The sequence below is a fragment of the Notolepis coatsorum genome (assembly GCF_963971535.1).
Source record: "Notolepis coatsorum genome assembly, chromosome: 16".
NCBI lineage: Eukaryota > Metazoa > Chordata > Actinopteri > Aulopiformes > Paralepididae > Notolepis > Notolepis coatsorum.
The window spans coordinates 66,084,473-66,104,841 of record NC_140180.1 but is presented as its reverse complement, the minus strand read 5'-3'; the positions used below and the strand labels follow the sequence as shown (position 1 = coordinate 66,104,841).

Sequence of the window (20,369 nt, the reverse complement as noted above, 5' to 3'; positions counted from 1 at the left end):
GTTGCATGCTGGGTCCCCAGGAGAAAGCGGATGGACATACTGTAGAAACCAGTCATGACGGAGTTCTGACAGCGTTCCCCGGTATAGTCATTAGGACACCTGATTTGAAGGAGGAGGAGGACGGAGAGATGGGGTTAAGACAGTAAGGAGAGAGGGATGAGAGAGGAGGAGGAGAGGCAGAGGAATGACAAACAGTAGGAGGAGAGGAGATGGCAGGATAGAGGAGAAGAGAGAAGGGGGGGGGTTGAGGGAAAGACACAAGAGAGCAGAGAGAATGTGGAATTAGAAACAGAGCACAATACAGCATCTGACACAGCATCTGACACACACATAGTGAGAGAGAGAGAGAGAGAGAGAGAGAGAGAGAGAGAGAGAGAGAGAGAGAGAGAGAGAGAGAGAGAGAGAGAGAGAGAGAGAGAGAGAGAGAGAGAGAGAGAGAGAGAGAGATATCATAATGACACACATGCCAGACCACGACCACCACAGTATCACCACCACTACTATGGCGATGACATCATCATAGTCTAGTCATGTGATGGTTACCTGTAGGAAGATAGTCAGAGCCTTCCTACCCCAAGGTCCTTTCTCAAACTGATCCCTCCCTCGCCATTATAATTAAACTACAGCTGGATATTATCCACTATAGCCATCACTGTGGCTACCTGCAATTAAACAAAAAACAGCCCTCCAATACATGTTGCCACGCGGACATTTCGGGCAAGATGCCCTCCCTCAGTGTGCATTCTGGCAATTCCACATGACACGCTGAGGAAGGGGCGTTGTGCCTGAAACGTCCGTGTGGCAACATATAATTAAAAAGTGGAATTGGAGGGCCATCCAGGTCTGTTTATTAGGATTCATTACAGTGAGGATCCAGCACCCATTCTTCTAGATCTAATCGTGAGTTGAGCATGTTGTGTCTTTTTTGAAAGAAAATATCACCATAACTATAAATATATATATATAGTATACATTTAATATATAGACAGTTATTGATTGCTCAATTTGGACACAGTTCTAACTCGAGTGTCAACATTCTGTGATTTTTTATAATAATACATTTCAGGAAACAAAGACACTAAAATGTGTTACATTAAAAGTGAAATAAAATGGCCAATTTGTCAAATTACCTATATGCACATCATGACCAAAAACATTTTTGATTATTAAGTTACAGTCAACTACAGTCAACAGGGAACTGACATTTGTAGGATTTGTTTCCTCCTTTCCTTCTGCGTTTCTGTTAGCTTCCTGTTTAACGGATAGTAACATTTCAGAAGTGGGCATTGATGCATCACTCTCTGATGGAGGCTTCCATCATCCACTCCTCCTCCCCGCTAATAGATTTGGGATGCCCTTCAGTACGGAGAACCCTCCACACAAATACACAAATGGAGGCGGAGTAAAGAAAGTAGAGGAGATAATCAGTGTCCCAGGGGCCATCAGACTAAATCAGTAAGAACTGTTAACTCTGTAATACTAACAGATATAAAGCAAGACTGGTAGCAATGCCAGTCAGTTGGCTCAAATTGTCCTCATGTGTGCTGTGTGTGTGTGTGTGTGTGTGTGTGTGTGTGTGTGTGTGTGTGTGTGTGTGTGTGTGTGTGTGTGTGTGTGTGTGTGTGTGTGTGTGTGTGTGTGTGTGTGTGTGTGTGTGTGTGTGTGTGTGTGTGTCTGTGTGTGTATCTAAGGGAGACTTGCTGTAATATGCTTGGTTATTTCATGGACATAAATAACTGTAACAGTTTACTCTACATGCAGCTGTGAGATCTGGTGGTATGATTCTCTATGGGTGGTGAGCTGTCAGCACTAGCATAGGGAGGGACTGCATGTGATTCACTATCTGGCAGCAGCCACTACAACACAACGCTGCTACTAACCATCACAACCCAAAGCTGCCACTAACCACCAGAATACAATGCTGCCACTAACCACCACAACACAACAAAGTAACTAAACATCACAACACAACGCTGTAACTAACCACCACAACACTGTAACTAACCACCACAATGCTGTAACTAACCACCACAATACTGCAACTAACCACCACAACACAATGCAGCAACTAACAACCACAACACAACACTGTAACTAACCACCACAACACAATGCAGCAACTAACCACCACAGCACTGTAACTAACAACCACAACACAACACTGTAACTAACCACCACAACACAATGCAGCAACTAACCACCACAGCACTGTAACTAACCACCACAACACAACGCTGCAACTAACGACCACAATACAACGCTGCAACTATTGGAGTATTAGATACGAAATTTCGGGAGGAGGCCCACACTATGACGTGTGCACCTTCATTTCCTCATACCCGGGCCTGCCCCCTATTCCCACGGTTTCGCCTATCCAGCCCAACCGCACCAATCCATTCAATTCACAATTAGTTCTTTATCCATCTGTATAGTTATATCCAGAACGTAAGTAATGGTAAGTATTTATATCATACTGTTTAGAATTACGATAAGCACCAGTAACTATAATTGTCAGGATAATGATAATAAGTTATCCCTGTATACTGGCTTCATCATCTAAAAGTCACTTGTCTAATTATGCTTTCCTGTCATCCCATTCAGACCCCTACAATTGGAAAAACAACCCCCCACCCTCCCAACCCTCATGTTTAAAAGCCACATTCCCGGAGTAGCTCAATCGCCCTTTTAGGGGTTCAGGGAATAATTTTCTGCAGGGAACACTAACAACCACAACACAACACTTCTACTAACCACCACAACGCTGCTACTAACAACCACAACAAAACACTGTAACTAACAACCAGAACACAACACTGTAACTAACCACCAGAACACAACACTGTAACTAACCACCACAACACAACTCTGTAACTAACCACCACAACACAACACTGTAACTAACCACCACAACACAACACTATAACTAACCACCACAACACAAAACTGTAACTAACCACTACAACACAACACTGTAACTAACCACCACAACACAACACTGTAACTAACCACCACAACACAACACTGTAACTAACCACCACAACACAACACTATAACTAACCACCACAACACAAAACTGTAACTAACCACTACAACACAACACTGTAACTAACCACCAAAACACAACTCTGCAACTAAACACCACACCACAACACTTCTACTAACCACCACAATACTGCTACTAACAACCACAATACAACACTGTAACTAACCACCAAAACACAACTCTGCAACTAACCACCACAACACAAATCTGTAACTAACCACCACAACACAACACTTATACTAACCACCACAATACTGCTACTAACAACCACAATACAACACTGTAACTAACCACCAAAACACAACTCTGTAACTAACCACCAAAACACAACACTGTAACTAACCACCACAACGCTGCCACTAATCACTACAACAAAACACTGTAACTAACCACCAAAACACAACACTTTAACTAGCCACCACAACACAACACTGTAACTAACCACCACAACACAACACTGTAACTAACCACCACAACACAACACTGTAACTAACCACCACAACACAACACTGTAACTAACCACCACAACACAAAACTGTAACTAACCACCACAACACAACACTGTAACTAACCACCACAACACAACACTATAACTAACCACCACAACACAAAACTGTAACTAACCACTACAACACAACACTGTAACTAACCACCACAACACAACACTGTAACTAACCACCACAACACAACACTGTAACTAACCACCACAACACAACACTATAACTAACCACCACAACACAAAACTGTAACTAACCACCACAACACAAAACTGTAAATAACCACCACAACACAACACTGTAACTAACCACCACAACACAGCACTGTAACTAACCACCACAACACAACACTGTAACTAACCACCACAACACAACACTGTAACTAACCACCACAACACAACACTGTAACTAACCACCACAATACAACACTGTAACTAACCACCACAACACAACACTGTAACTAACCACCACAGCACAACACTGTAACTAACCACCAGAACACAACCCTGCAACTAACCACCACAACACAACACTGTAACTAACCACCACAACACAACACTGTAACTAACCACCAGAACACAATGCTGTAACTAACCACCACAACACAACACTGTAACTAACCACCACAACGCTGCCACTAATCACTACAACAAAACACTGTAACTAACCACCAAAACACAACACTTTAACTAGCCACCACAACACAACACTGTAACTAACCACCACAACACAACACTGTAACTAACCACCACAACACAACACTGTAACTAACCACCACAACACAACACTGTAACTAACCACCACAACACAAAACTGTAACTAACCACCACAACACAACACTGTAACTAACCACCACAACACAACACTATAACTAACCACCACAACACAAAACTGTAACTAACCACTACAACACAACACTGTAACTAACCACCACAACACAACACTGTAACTAACCACCACAACACAACACTGTAACTAACCACCACAACACAACACTATAACTAACCACCACAACACAAAACTGTAACTAACCACTACAACACAACACTGTAACTAACCACCACAACACAACACTGTAACTAACCACCACAACACAACACTGTAACTAACCAACACAACACAACACTATAACTAACCACCACAACACAAAACTGTAACTAACCACCACAACACAACGCTGTAACTAACCACCACAACACAACACTGTAACTAACCACCACAACACAACACTGTAACTAACCACCACAACACAGCACTGTAACTAACCACCACAACACAACACTGTAACTAACCACCACAACACAACACTGTAACTAACCACCACAACACAACACTGTAACTAACCACCACAACACAACACTGTAACTAACCACCACAATACAACACTGTAACTAACCACCACAACACAACACTGTAACTAACCACCACAACACAACACTGTAACTAACCACCAGAACACAACCCTGCAACTAACCACCACAACACTGTAACTAACCACCAGAACACAATGCTGTAACTAACCACCACAACACAGTAACTAACCACCACAACACAACACTGTAACTAACCACTACAACACAAAACTGTAACTAACCACCACAACACAACACTGTAAGTAACCACTACAACACAAAACTGTAACTAACCACCAAAATACAGCACCCAAACTAACCACCACAATACAACACTGCTACTAACCCCCACAACACTGTAACTAACCACCACAACACAATTCTTCTATTAACCACCACAACACAACACTGTAACTAACCACCACAACACAACAGTGTAACTAACCACAACACAATGCTGTAACTAACCACCACAACACAACATTGTAACTAACCAACACAACACTGTAACTAACCACCACAACACAGTAACTAACCACCACAACACAACGTTGCCACTAACCACCACAACGCTTTAACTAACCACCACAACACAACACTGTAACTAACCACCAAAACACAACTCTGTAACTAACCACCACAACGCTGCCACTAATCACTACAACAAAACACTGTAACTAACCACCAAAACACAACTCTGTAACTAACCACCAAAACACAACGCTGCCACTAATCACCACAACAAAACACTGTAACTAACCACCACAACACAACACTGTAACTAACCACCACAACACAATGCTGCAACTAACCACCACAACACAATGCTGCAACTAACCACCACAACACAATGCTGTAACTAACCATCACAATGCTGCCACTAACCACCACAATACAACACTTTAACTAACCACCACAACTAGGGCTGCATGATTTTGGGAAATAATCTAATTGCGATTGCGATTACATTTGCGATTATAATAATTAAAAAAATAAGCAGCCCCACAAAGGTTTATTGTAAAATGCGGCTTGCATCTGGCCTACGCGGTGGGTCTTTTCAGGACACCGAGCCTGAAAATGTTTATTTTTACCTGGGAATCGATACCGGTACCCAACGGTACCTTTTTTTCTGTACTTTACTCTCCCTCTCTGAAGTCTAAACTTCACGACACACAATCTAAAACCCCTTACCTCCCTCTCCCAAACCGATCTTGTATCTCAATGGGACTTCCTGGTTAAATTTTTTTTTAATAGTAAAAAAGATTTAAAAAAAAATAAGCAATTTTTTTTCTTTCGATCTGATAATTGCATCATTCCAAATCGCGATTTCGATTAACACTTTAATCGCCAAGGACGCCTTAACACGTCATTCCCCGCCATGCTAATTCTGCCAATGACGCCGTAACACGTCATTGAGATCAATATTTCAAAAATCTGTGATCGCAATCATATTTCTCCCGCGGAGACTTGAGATCTACTGTTGATCCCCTCTCAACTCTCCAACGGTTCAAGAGCGCCATCTGGTGGCCGATCGGCGGATCGCCCAAACCGGAAACGGAAACTGGTGCTCATCCTAATTCGGTCCGACCACTCGCTATATGTCCTGGGACTCGAGCTCGACACAATGGATAGCGATCTGTTACCAATAACTCGATAAACAACATGATTTGGACGTATATACTATTATACAACCTGGAGATGGATCGCATATTTCAACATCCCTTAATAGGAATCTGTTTTGCTCCACGCTCATCGCCCAACGGCCCGAGGAGACTGGGGTAAGTTTCAGCGTTTTTCTTTACCGTGTTCGATACAAACTGCTCTAATGATCATATCACCCACACTAGATGAATCATCTAACGTTGGCCACGGAATTATAAACGACCCCCCCCCCATCCGGTCAACATCAGATGATAAGTAGTAACTTCTAGAAGCACGTCCATTTAAAAAAAATTATCTCGCGCAGATCGCTATCAAACTGTATTTGATCATCAATATAATGCATTTAGGGCTATAAATCACGTTCTGCAGAATGCTGCAGAAAACGATAAAAACATATTTATACTTTAGACCATATTTTAGTATGAATATGTGAATGAAAAAGTATAACGTTCCTACATCCTGAACGATAGATAATTGACGTTGAATGGGCCATAGTAATGTCAATTTAGCAATACAATTTAAAAAGTTATAGCCCTGCAAAGAAGTGGAACTTCTCCATAGACAAATAGAGCTGGCAGAGGATGGTATAATGATGTACATAAGTGTGGCAAAGAAAGTGTTAAAAATCGATTAATCGTGCAGCCCTAACCACAACACAATGCTGTAACTAACCATCACAATGCTGCCACTAACCACCACAACACAACAATGTAACTAACCATCACAACACAACAATGTAACTAACCATCACAACACAACACTGTAACTAACCACCACAACACAACACTGTAACTAACCACCACAACACAATGCTGCAACTGACCACCAAAACACAACACTTTAACTAACCACCACAACACAACGCTGTAACTAACCACCACAACACAATGCTGCAACTAACAATCACAACACTGCAATCGACCACCACAACACAACAGTGTAACTAACCACCACAATGCGGATACTAACCACCACAACAAAACACTGTAACTAACAACCAGAACACAACGCTGTAACTAACAATCACAACACTGCAACTGACCACCAAAACACAACACTGTAACTAACCACCACAACACAACACTTTAACTAACCACCACAACACAACACTGTAACTATAACTATCACAACACAATGCTGTAACTAACAATCACAACACTGCAACTGATCACCAAAACACAACACTGTAACTAACCACCACAACACAACACTTTAACTAACCACCACAACACAACACTGTAACTAACCACCACAACACAATGCTGTAACTAACCATCACAATGCTGCCACTAACCACCACAACACAACCCTTTCACAAATAGAAATAAGGGGGAAAAGAATTGGGCGAAAATGGGCGGATTTTGTAACTATTTTCTTTTTTACTTTATTTCCGTTTTAGGGTTAGGGTTATGTTATTTAATTATTTAGGGGAGCCAGCCCCCCAAACTCCTGAAATGCATAGAAAACAAACAGTCAGCACTGTTGTAGCTGAGGTTGTGTTTAACCGTGTGCCACCTCAGCTGCAGTAACCTAGAGGGGAGGAGTGGGATGATAAAATTTAAATGAAATTGAACAGTATGACTTTTATATTGTTGTCTGAACACTATTTATTTATTTATGTTTAAGTATTTATTTAAGTATTTTTGCATTTATGTATTTATGAATTCTATTATTTATGTATTTATTAACTGTTAATCCATTATGAATAATTCCGTTTTCCAGATGAGCATAACAACATAAGAGTTTAAACGGGCACACTATTTAATTATATTGATTAATATAAATACATGTTTATTTATTAGACTTTAAAAACTCAACATTAATGAACAATCAACCATATTAGTCAACTGAAATAGTCTAGACTATGCCCACATCAGCAGCCAATATGTAGGCTCCTGGCTGCCAGGGCAGGTAAATAGAAATACTGACATCTAGTTAAAAACACAACCAGATAAATAAGATGTAATATCCCATACCGAATCAATCTCAGGAGATGTTTCAGTCATGAAGAACTGTGACACCTGTGCTTGGGTCCTTTGCGTTCTTATATTTCTGGCATGTTGTTCTCCTGATGCATGCTGTCTGATGTCAGTCAATCCACCATGCGCCACAGAAAACACACACCTACATACTTTGCAGTTTGCTTTATAAACATCTCCACTGATGCTATCAAGCCAGGGGTTTGCCAGTTCCCACTCAGGTCTGTACTTCTGGAGGCGTTTTGTCTTATTAGGACGCGGTGGAGTGTCTGCTGTAGACATGTTCAAACAGCAACCATGACAGGCAGTGGCGCAGCGCACAGACAGAGGATTGGCACAACCGCACAGAATGTTTTAGCAAGCGCAAATTCTCATTGGCCGTGAGCTGCTGAGCGCACGCCCATCATACCAGAGTTGCCAAGTCTGTTTATTTTCCGCAACTTTTGGAAACAATTTTGCTTGTTTTTTGCTTGTTTTTGTAGGTCGGCTGGCTCATTTCTCTCACAATACTGGCAACCTTAAAATACGGGACAAGGTGCGTCCTGTATCAGTTCAATACGGAACGCGTGTTTTAGTTTCCAATTACGGGATGATTCCGTATTTTACGGGACGGGTGGCAACCCTACCACCACCAGTGTTAATTTTGGCAGCTATTTTCATTTTAGTTTTAGTCTTAGTCATGTGTCAAGTGCTCCTTTTTCGTTTTCATCATGTCATCTTCATTTATTTTTCGTTTAGTCAGTTTTAGTCAACTAAATGTCTGAGCATTTTAGTCTTAGTCAGTTTTTGTCTCAATTTTGTCTTTTTTGTTTTAGTCTAGATTTAGTCGACGAAAACGGATGACATTTTTGTCTATTTTTAGTTAATGTATTTTTTTTTTATATTATATAAATTATAAAACTTTTTTTTTCTTTTTTACAGCTACTGTTTTATATATACTGTTTTTTTTTAGTAATAACTAGAAAGTAATGGTATTTATTCAACAAAAGGTGATTGTATAGATTAGTATTAGCATCATTAAATGACAACTATGCTCAATAATGCTTCACCCACGGAAAGGTTGTTGGCACATTGGTTCCACACGGACATTATACGTTGGTGCACTTGCTTCCAGAAGGCTCCGTTTAGGTTAGCTAGTAGCAGAGGCTCTGTTGTGATTTTTAATGCACAATAAATATTCAACATTCTCTTTTGAGACTCCGCCTCAGACTCTTATCATTTGGAACTAAAAGCTAAACATTGTCACCGGTATGGCTGTCCGCAACATGTCATTAATTGTGTGCAAGACATCGATCAGTTAGCCACATTAGCGTGAGCTAGGTTAGCCACTAGTTAACGCGAGCTAGATGGAAATACAAACAATGTAACGTTACTGGTGAAAAAGTTATTTACCTTGTAATACTCCTTTGCCAACTTGCTGTACTTTGCTTGCAGGTCTGCAGCTGGATTATGAATAGTCCCAACTTTAGCCAAGGTAACGTTAAGCTAAAACTAGCTTTTCAAATAGCTCTTCAGCTAATTCTAATAACAGAGCTCCCCGTCACACTGCTCTGTCGGGACGATGGCATTAAGAAAAGTTATAATTATTTTGTCTCGTCTTGTTTTAGTCAACAATATCAACATACATGAAGAGAAATTTCGTCCTGGTTTTTGTAAATTACATTTTTGTGTCCTCAGTTGTGGTCAACGATATTTAATAAACTATTTAGTCTCGTTAGTGTCACATGGTCTTCAATAACGTGACGTCACGTCTCGTTGTTGTCATGAAAAAAACCTTCGTTGACGAACATCTTTCGTCATCATTTTAGTTGACAAAATGAACACTGACCACCACAACACAACGCTGTAACTAACCACCACAACGCTTTAACTAACCACCACAACACAACACTGTAACTAACCACCACAACGCTGTAACTAACCACCACAATACAACACTGTAACTAACCACCACAACACAACACTGTAACTAACCACCACAACACAACACTGTAACTAACCACCAGAACACAATGCTGCTACTAACCACCACAACACAAAGTTGCAACTAACCACCACAACACAATGCAGCCACTAACCACCACAACACACAACACTATAACTAAACTCCACAACACAACAATGTAACTAACCACCACGACACAACGCTGTAACTAAACTCCACAACACAACAATGTAACTAACCACCACAACACAATGCTGCAACTAACCACCACAATACAACACTGCAACTAACCACCACAGCACACTACTACAACTAACAATCACAACACTGAAATTGACCACCACAACACAACAGTGTAACTAAACTCCACAACACAACAATGTAACTAACCAACACAACATAACGCTGCAACTAACCACCACAACACAACGCTGTAACTAACCACCACAACACAACGCTGTAAGTAACCACCATAATGCTGTAACTAACCACCACAATGCTGCAAATAACCACCACAATGCGGCTACTAACCACCAAAATACAACACCCAAACTAACCACCACAACACAACACTGCTACTAACCACCACAACACTGTAACTAACCACTACAAGACAATGCTTCTACTAACCACCACAACACTGTAACTAACCACCACAACACAATGCTGCAACTATCCACCACAATACAACACTGTAACTAACCACCACAGCACAATACTACAACTAACAATCACAACACTGCAATTGACCACCACAACACAACAGTGTAACTAACCACCACAACACAACAGTGTAACTAACCACAACACAACGCTGTAACTAACCACCACAACACAACACAGTAACTAACCACCACAACATAACGCTGCAACTAACCACCACAACACAACGCTGTAACTAACCACCACAACACAACACAGTAACTAACCACCACAACGCTGCCACCAACCACAACACTGTAACTAACAACCACAACACAACGCTGCCACAAACCACCACGACACAACGCTGCCACTAACCACTGCAATGCTGTAACTAACCACAACAACACAACACTGTAACTAGGGAATTCGAAGCTTCGGGGCCGAGATTCGATTTTAATTTGAAGCTTCGAAATACAAAAATAATAATAAACTGTATAAATATATATATATATATTTAATGTTGTGGGACTTGTACAGCACTTTGTTCAACTTTGTCAGTGCTGTAAAATGTAAACCTTTTTAAATCTTAGACAAACTAAACACTTTGCTTTCATGAAATATTGTAAGCCGTCATTTGAGGCTTTATAAAAGCAGCAATGAACACAAATCTGTCAGTGCCGAGTCCGACCTCATCTTAAATAACAAACAGCATTGCATGTTGTAGTTAACAAAGAGAGGCAGAGTTGATTTTACAAAAATAAAAATAAAAATAAAAAACATATATTTATTTTTTGATATTCAAATTTTATTTTCATATTCGAACCATGCCCATCGAACGAAGCTTCGAATTATTTAAGACAGCCCTAACTGTAACTAATAACCACCACAACACAATGCTGCAATTAACCACTACAACACAATGCTGACACTAACCACCACAACACAATGGGCCTCATGCATGAAGCGATATAAGAACAAATTTTGTTCTTAACTAGCATTTCCTCTTACCTGGGATTCAGCAAAGTTTTCTTATTGTTGCTTTTTTCTCAGGCAAGAACAAATTATACGAGTGGTCGAGAGCACTATTTTTTTTTTTAAGATTGGTTTTTTAGCGTTTATCGCTTTTTACTACTGGGCAGTCCAGTAGAGAGAGAGAGAGGAAGAACGGGAGACAGAGTGGGGGGGAAGACATTCGGCAAATGGCGCCGGGTCCGGGAATCGAACCCGGGTCGGCCGTGCCGCGACGCAGAGCGTTACATGGTTCGCCACTTGGGCGCCCCGTCGAGAGCACTCTTACCGAAATAAGAAATTCGTACCCAGATGAGAACTTTTTTTAAAAGCCTACCATTCATAATAATAATAATACATACGATTTATATAGCGCTTTTCCTAATTCTCAAAGACACTTTACAAAACAAACCATATAATACAATACAGTTTTAGTAGATAAAATAAAAATAAATATATAAAATGGTGAGAGAGGAAGGAGTTCATGGGTTGAAAGCAAACCATTGGTCAATTGCCCCCAAATACAGTACCCCCAAATACGACTTTATAAACCCATGCAGAACTTTTCAATAATTATTATTATTATTATAACTTATTGCGTGCGTTCTGCTTCTGAAATGGATTATATATTGCTGTTAGAACAGTTAGATGCTGGCTGCCCAGGCCGTACGCATATAACGCATATTTACAACCTCTCCTCTCTTCTCTTCTCTTCTCTTCTCTTCTCTGTATAGATGAAGATGTAGCAGTACTGTCTATCTGTATGTCATGTATGTCATATATGTTATTGAAAATGGGGGACCCTGATGTAAACAAGACGAAAGTCTTTCTCTGGTCTGCATCCCCTTAACAATTGTGTGTATGGAGCTGTACTGTATTGTACCAATTCTGCAATCTGTTAATAAAATATTCAATCAATCAATCAAAACTCTGCTCCACACCTAAAGTTCTGAGCGCACTTGGAGTTTTAGCCATGGACATTTCAGAGAGCGATGACATCTCTCCACGGACATTTCAGAGAGAGATGACATCTCTCTCTGAAAGGAGAGAGCATATGGATCAGCGGCATATATATATATCGGTATACTGCGCACCGCGATTGGTTCTTGACAAGCGCACAGCCAGTCGTTCAGTATTGACAAAGCCTACTTTTGACTGATTTATTTTGCACTATACAGTACGTATACGTATAAGTACAAGTATAAGTCTTTATTTGTCATCAGATTAACACACACACATGCGATGAGTGACCCACAGGAACACACACACATGCACTGAGTCGCAAGTCGTGAGATGTGTGTGTGTGTCATTTTGAGACCGCAAAGCGCTTCCTGTTGAATCAGACAGGGATCAGATGGCGAAACTCGGCTGTTTTACACCCGCCTCATTCGCCTTATAAGGAGATTGTGGGCGTGTCTGTATGCAAATGAATTTAGCGCGAACGCGCTTTTGAGTTTAAGAATGAGTGGGATTCATCATGCAAATCTCCTGGGTACGCACAGATTTTGACATTAAGAACGGCTTGATGAATGTGGCGGTGGCTTTTCTTATTGTTCTCTTAACACATTGGCGGCCATTTGGATGCGTCTAAAATCACTGTAGACGGCCAGCATATGTAAACAGACTTGCACAGTCCGTGGGGCTGTTTGTAGAGCTAAATCTATACTTTATAGTATTGCTATCTGTCCATTCTCATTGTCAATTGAGTCCATAAACCGTCCCTTCAAAATGGCTTAAAGAAAGCATTTTTTCATCAATACGTTCTCATATTATAGCGCCGTGAATATAAGCGTTATACGGGATTTGGTCTAGGATATTTCCTGGAAAGCTGGATAAAAGGCTAATAGCTACAGTACTAACGTTATATCCAATGGCATTTCGGTTATACAGAAGCTACAGTTAAAACTCAAACTGCATATGATCGGTACGATCCTCAAGCATGAATGCATGGAAGGGGGGGGGGCGGGGGACGTTGTTTCTGATTATTGATTACCAATAACTGTGTTCGTCTCAGTAGCCACATACGCTGAACGGCTGGTTGAGTATCATAACAAGCTCTGATCAGCATGTAATTTTACGTGAAAAAGATCTCACCATGAGCCGGTTGGATTCCCCACACCATTTCCCAGTTATACCAAAACGTATTCCGTGCAACAGGCAATAGCGATCGCTTCAGGTGAGTAGAAAACTACATTGGAAATCCAGAAAAAAAAAGACAACTTCTGCCACAGGGAACACTGCATTATCAATACAGCGCCCCTAAGAGGATCTGGCCGGTAATGCACTTTTTGGAATTCAAAGAGTAGGGTACATCTGCAGTGCAGCTCGGCAACCTTGAATAGGTTATTAAAATGGAATAAAAGCCAAAACAACCTTGCCACGGAGATATCCGTGGTTGGTCCCTTAACACTTTGGATGCCACGCCCGAGATTTCTCGGGTTTACCCGCCGACCGTTGAATGCCACATCACGAGTATTCTATTTTTATTTTTTTTTATTATTATTAGCGTTCTGAAATCATATTGCATCAAGCGAGCCTACCGTTGGAGATCCAGGCACCGCCAGCGCTCAGATGTGAAAAAAGCGCCCCCTATCGTCTCCCAGATGGTAAATCACCCTTTTGGATTGGACTCAATGAAACTGAATGGGAGAACGGATTTCTGCCTCCACATTTTACTTCTCACTGATGTAACCGGGGTCTACCAGAGTTCATTCTGGAACCTTGGTGCCACGGCGAATATGTGTTCTATTGTACACACGGTGGATCAATACAATTATCGATTTTTTCGAATGGCGATCGGAAATTAGAATAAACCATTTGGATACCATCTGACCTCAGGTAAGGAATCTATGTTATCAGTCTTAGGATAATCACTCGTTTTCACGGATATATAAGTGTTTCCCCTAGATGATATAGCTCACACATATATACTATCGATCATCTAGCGTTTATTTGAAAACGATTCATAAATAGGCAGACAAATGACAACGTTCTGGAATATTCCAGTAAAAGACGATTATCATCATAGGGTTGTTTTTTCCGCGAAAACGAGTGATTTTCAAAATGCTATCAAACAGAAATGAAGCGATAAAAAAACAATCTGCCTTGACAATGTTGACTGGAAAATGAGTCTTTGATAAGCGACGGGCAGATTAGACACATAGCCATAATTTAAAACATAGATTAGGCGATATTAAGTTAACATTGGGAGTGGATGGTGGCATTCAATGGGGTAAAAAGGAAAACACGGCTGGCTCCCAAAGTGTTAAGCATGAATTCGAAACACGGATATATACGTGGCCCGTCCCGAATGTGTTAACAGACAGGTAAGCAAGAATATAAGAAAAATTATAAGAGTATTGTTGAATGAGGCCCAATGCTTCTACTAACCACCACAACACAACGATGCTACTAACAACCACAACACAATGTAATTGTAACTAACCACTACAACATAATGCTGCAACTAACCACCACAACACTGTAACTAACCACCACAACAAAGTAACCAAACACCACAACACAATGCTGCAACTAACCACCACAACATAATGCTGCCAGTAACCACCACAACACAACACTGTAACTAACCACTACAACATAATGCTGCAACTAACCACCACAACACAATGCTGCAACTAACCACAACAACACAACACTCCTATCTGCACTATAGTTACGAGCGGTGATATTTGGATATGATATAATATCACCATAATATATCAACGCAAGATTGATATCATATAGCCCTTACCTTGACTAGGATCTGCCCCAAAAAGAATATTCCCATTATCTGATTGCGAGTCCGAGTATTGGTGTCGATCGTGCCGCCAACATAATCCGCCATACATCATCCATCTGGAGCATTTGACGCTCCTCAAGCCGATCGGGACAACCGCTCCCCTTGGCCGACATGGAAAAGTCAGCCCGGACCAATATAATCGACGCACAGCCCAAGACACAGAGTTTCAAAGGATGTGCAATACTGGCCGCATCCTACCAGGCGGCGGGATTGGACTTTTGCGATCTCAGACTCATTCCCTATGATAACACCAGGCTCCCTGGATGGATAATGAATGGAAATATCAAATAAAAGAAAAAACTGTCAAAACCCGACTATACTCGGGTCTGGCGCTGAACGTTCGGCGAGTTAACCCGACTATCATCGGGTCTGGCGCGGAAAGTGTTAACAGGAAGTCCACAAATATCCTGGGAGCACAATGTTATTATCCAGTCTGCACATGCTAAGCACTTTAAACATTTATGAGGACCCATCAATTTAATCTCATTCATACTGTATATGGTCCATAAAGATGGGCGGGTATCATCTTCCTCTGCTCTTCCTCAATACCAAAGAGACTACTTGCATTTTGAATCAGTTACAGCAAAAACCCTCAGAAGAGCCCAGTCAGCTATTTACCATGGAGTTATAAATAGAGCAGAGAGAGAGGGGGGGAGAGAGAGAGAGAGAGAGAGAGAGAGAGAGAGAGAGAGAGAGAGAGAGAGAGAGAGAGAGAGAGAGAGAGAGAGAGAGAGAGAGAGAGAGAGAGAGAGAGAGAGAGAGAGAGATGAGAGAGAGAGAGAGAGACACACACATAGAGACAGAGGGAGAGAGAAAGAAAGAGAGATGGAGAAAAAGACAGAGAGAGAGAAAGAGAGAGAGGGCAGACAGGCCCTTACATCCTTCTTTCTCTCACACTCTCTCTCTCCATCTCTGTCCCTCTGTCTCTCTCTCTTTCTGCCCTGACAACTAGCTCAAGGGGGGAGGGGGTAAAAAGCCAGTACACCTTTTCGTTTCAACCGCCTCAATGAAGTGAAAAGCTGCGTTTTATTCCGTTTGTCTCTCCATCATCCAGAGCTACTGTGACACTAAAGAAAAAGGAAGACAGACTGCCTTGGAAATCAAATTCAGACATCCATACTAGTGAGATTTACATCAGAGAAGAGTAACGTTTGCTTGTATTATTTAGCCTTCTGACACAGACGCTTCGTCCAACCAGGTCACACCAAAACCCGACGATTGGTCAGCTCTAAACCAATCAGGTAGGAGCTTACAGTAGTTGGAATTTTAAGTCTTAACCTTATGACTGGACACCCTGTATCCATACGCTTGCAGTAGTTCTATCTATTACTCTATTTCACAATTTTCTTATATACTATGATTCTACTGTCACCATGTATGCATATGCTCACTACATGTATTTATTGCTCGATCTCCGCCCACTACAAACATGGGAACTCTCTAACCCCCCCCCCAACCCCCCCCCCCCCCCCATCTCTCTGAGTGCTTGTCTCGTAGTGCTGACCAAGGTGGTGGTTGTCTCGGGGGCTTGGCCAAGATTGCAGTGACTGTTCTACGTGCACCACCGAGGCCATGGATCAGCTTCTTACCGTCTTCTGTCCGTGGTCTGTCAAAGTGGTTTGTGGTCTGTCAACGTGGTTTCATTGCTGGGTTAAGTACTTCTATTCTATTCACTAATATGCTTACTTCATATATCTATTCTATTCACATATATGCTTACCACTTGTATCTATTGCTATGTCCGCCCATTACAATCACGCAAGCTGTCTAACGCCTGTCCTGTCTCCCTGTGAGTTGCTGTCCCGGAGTGATGACCGGAGTGTCGGACGTCCCGTGATGAAGACCGGGAGGATGCGACCCTCTCTGCGTGCCCTCCTGTCTCCCTGTCTCCGGCTGTCTCGTAGTGATGACCGGAGTGTTGAACGTCTCGTGATTAAGATGGGGACGTATCTTTGCGCCTCGTCTCTTTGCGCCGCCCCTGTGCCTCAAATAGATCCGCTATCAGCTCTATCTTTAATCTTTCAAAATGTTCAGTTGCTATCGCTATCAGCTCTATCTTAAATGTTTCTAAATGTTCAGTTGCTATTGCATGCACTCATCTGTGTTTCACTACACACATGAGTGCATGCTTACCAACTGTCCGTCTGCAACACTACTATCACGACATCTAAGAAGGGAGATCCCCCCTTGAATTGGTCCTTCTAAGGTTTCTCTCCTCCACATTGCCTGTGGTGCATTTTTTCCTATTGCTAGGTTTTAGTGAGTTTTTCCTTACCTTCGCGTGGAGTATGTCTGGGAGTGTTTGCATTGCATTCATTTATTTTGCATTTATTTAAAATTTGTCCTTATGGTGTTCTTGTTTTGTTTCTTGACTTATTGTGATGTTTCTTCTTGACTTGTTTAAAGAAGATGTGTCCGGCCCATGGGGACATTAACGTGTGTTGTCGGGCCTTACAAATAAATTTGATTTGATTTGATTATGACGAATAAACACTAATTGACCAACCTGTAGCCACAGTGTGTGTATTGCACCCAAAGAGGTTAGGGAAAAAAAACATGTGCAGCTCCACTGTAGCCTCCAGACTCCATTTTGCTGTAGTACAGTCCCACTCTTTTCTGCTCCACATTCACCTAGGATGACTCGCAAAATCTATCAAAAGTTTACAAGAACAGGGCGGCTGAGTGGCGAGGTGGGCAACGCGCTCGCCACCAGTGATGCCAGTAACGCGTTACTAAGTAACGCGTTATTGTAATCTGATTACTTTTCCCCGAAAATAGTAATCTAACGCGTTAATCTTTAAAAGCCAGTAATCTGATTGCAGTTACTTGTCCAAGTGGCTGTGCATTACTATTTCGTTACTATCTCATCATAAATTCATAATGCAGGCGGAATGCAGTATTTTATTTCGTTTTCGGCAGTCAAAAATACATTTTGAGCTGTTTTTCTTATTTGGGAGTGACGTGGTGTGGCAGTGAAAGGGTTAAATACAAGAATGTGTCCCGCGGCGTGACTGGTCCCTATGTCTGTGAGTGACTCTGCTTTGGTCCAATCACATTCCCCATACACAGTCTGCGAATCAGAGGCAGAGTAGGGTGGGTCTTCACAGCACGTCATGTGACATATGCGCCAATCGTGTGACAGCAGGGCTCCGTCGTCGGAGAATTCCACCCCAAAACGCTTGGCAAAATTAAAAGTGAAACCGCAAGATGACTTTTGCGGTTTCTGTTCAGAATTCCACCCCAAAACGCTCGTCTAAACGTAGCCTCAGTCACTACTTCACGGCGGAGGAAACAAAATACTGTCTACCGCTAAAAACAGCACATCCAATTGCATTGAAAGCATCTGGAATCACAACACTAGCCGACGCTTCGACTAGGTACAGGAGGGTTGATGGTGGCAGAGCAAAAGCTCTTATTTGCCAGATTTACAGTTAATTTACATGTTAAAGAGAGACTGATTGTATGTTTATAGAGAGACATTTATAAAAACAATTTAATAGTTACAGTTGATATAATTGAATAGTTCAGCCTGCATTTGTTAGATGTGATACACTGGTTTTGTAAAACCACTGGCTGGCTGCTCTAATGCTGTGAGCATCATAGACTGTTGCTTTACCATACTTGATGGTACAGAAGCTGAAGCACTAGTTTAACAATTTACGTTATGTGCAGAGAAACAAGTTAAAAACAATTTATGCACTTTCAATAAAGCGTTTAAAAAAAACTGTTGGGGGAACGACGACGACTTCGTAACCTAGTTACTTTCAAAGTAACTAAGTTACTCTGATAATCAAGTAATCAGTAAAGTAACTTAGATTACTTTTTAAAGGAGTAATCAGTAATCAGTAATCAGATTACTTTTACAAGTAATCTGTGGCATCACTGCTCGCCACTAACGCAGGATATGCTGGTATCGAGCCCAGCTCTCGGCGTTGCTACCGGCTTGGCCGGCCGTCATACTAACACAATTGGCAGTGTTAGAGGGTGGGAAAGCCGGTGGGTGGGGATTGGATGTTGTGGACAGCGACTCCTACAGGTCGGTTGGGTGACGCCGGTGCGGCAGAAACAGGAAGTATCGAGGGTAGCGTGAGCCTCCCACGCGTTACTCCTCGCCACTGAGAGTTCGAGCTGCTGCGGTGAAAAGATGCGACATAGGGCTGTCGCGGTATGACATTTTCCCACCGCGGTTGTGTGTGTGGCTAATCACCGCGGGATGCGGTGGTACCGCACTTCCATTAAAAAGAATTTATAATAATTTCACTTTTTTATATATATACCTGTATATATACATTTTTTATTATTAAGACATGATAGTTTACCCACGATCGTGATTAGACAACAATTCTAAGGTCGTAGGAGTCCCGAAACTATTTTAAACATGTTTGATAATCTATCCATTTGTCCCTCGACGTTCTGAAATGTGATAACAGTAGATT

General features: G+C 41.6%; 1 protein-coding gene across 1 annotated transcript in view; it reads right to left on the bottom strand.

Annotated features, from left to right (window-relative positions):
• nrg2b (neuregulin 2b) overlaps positions 1–20,369 on the bottom strand; it is a gene marked incomplete at both ends in the record, with an annotated part of 383,066 nt that overhangs the window by 143,169 nt on the left and 219,528 nt on the right. The window contains one exon of the mRNA XM_084331870.1: positions 41–99. Coding sequence (XP_084187996.1) covers positions 41–99 — 59 coding nt within the window. The remainder of the gene's footprint in view (positions 1–40; positions 100–20,369) is intronic.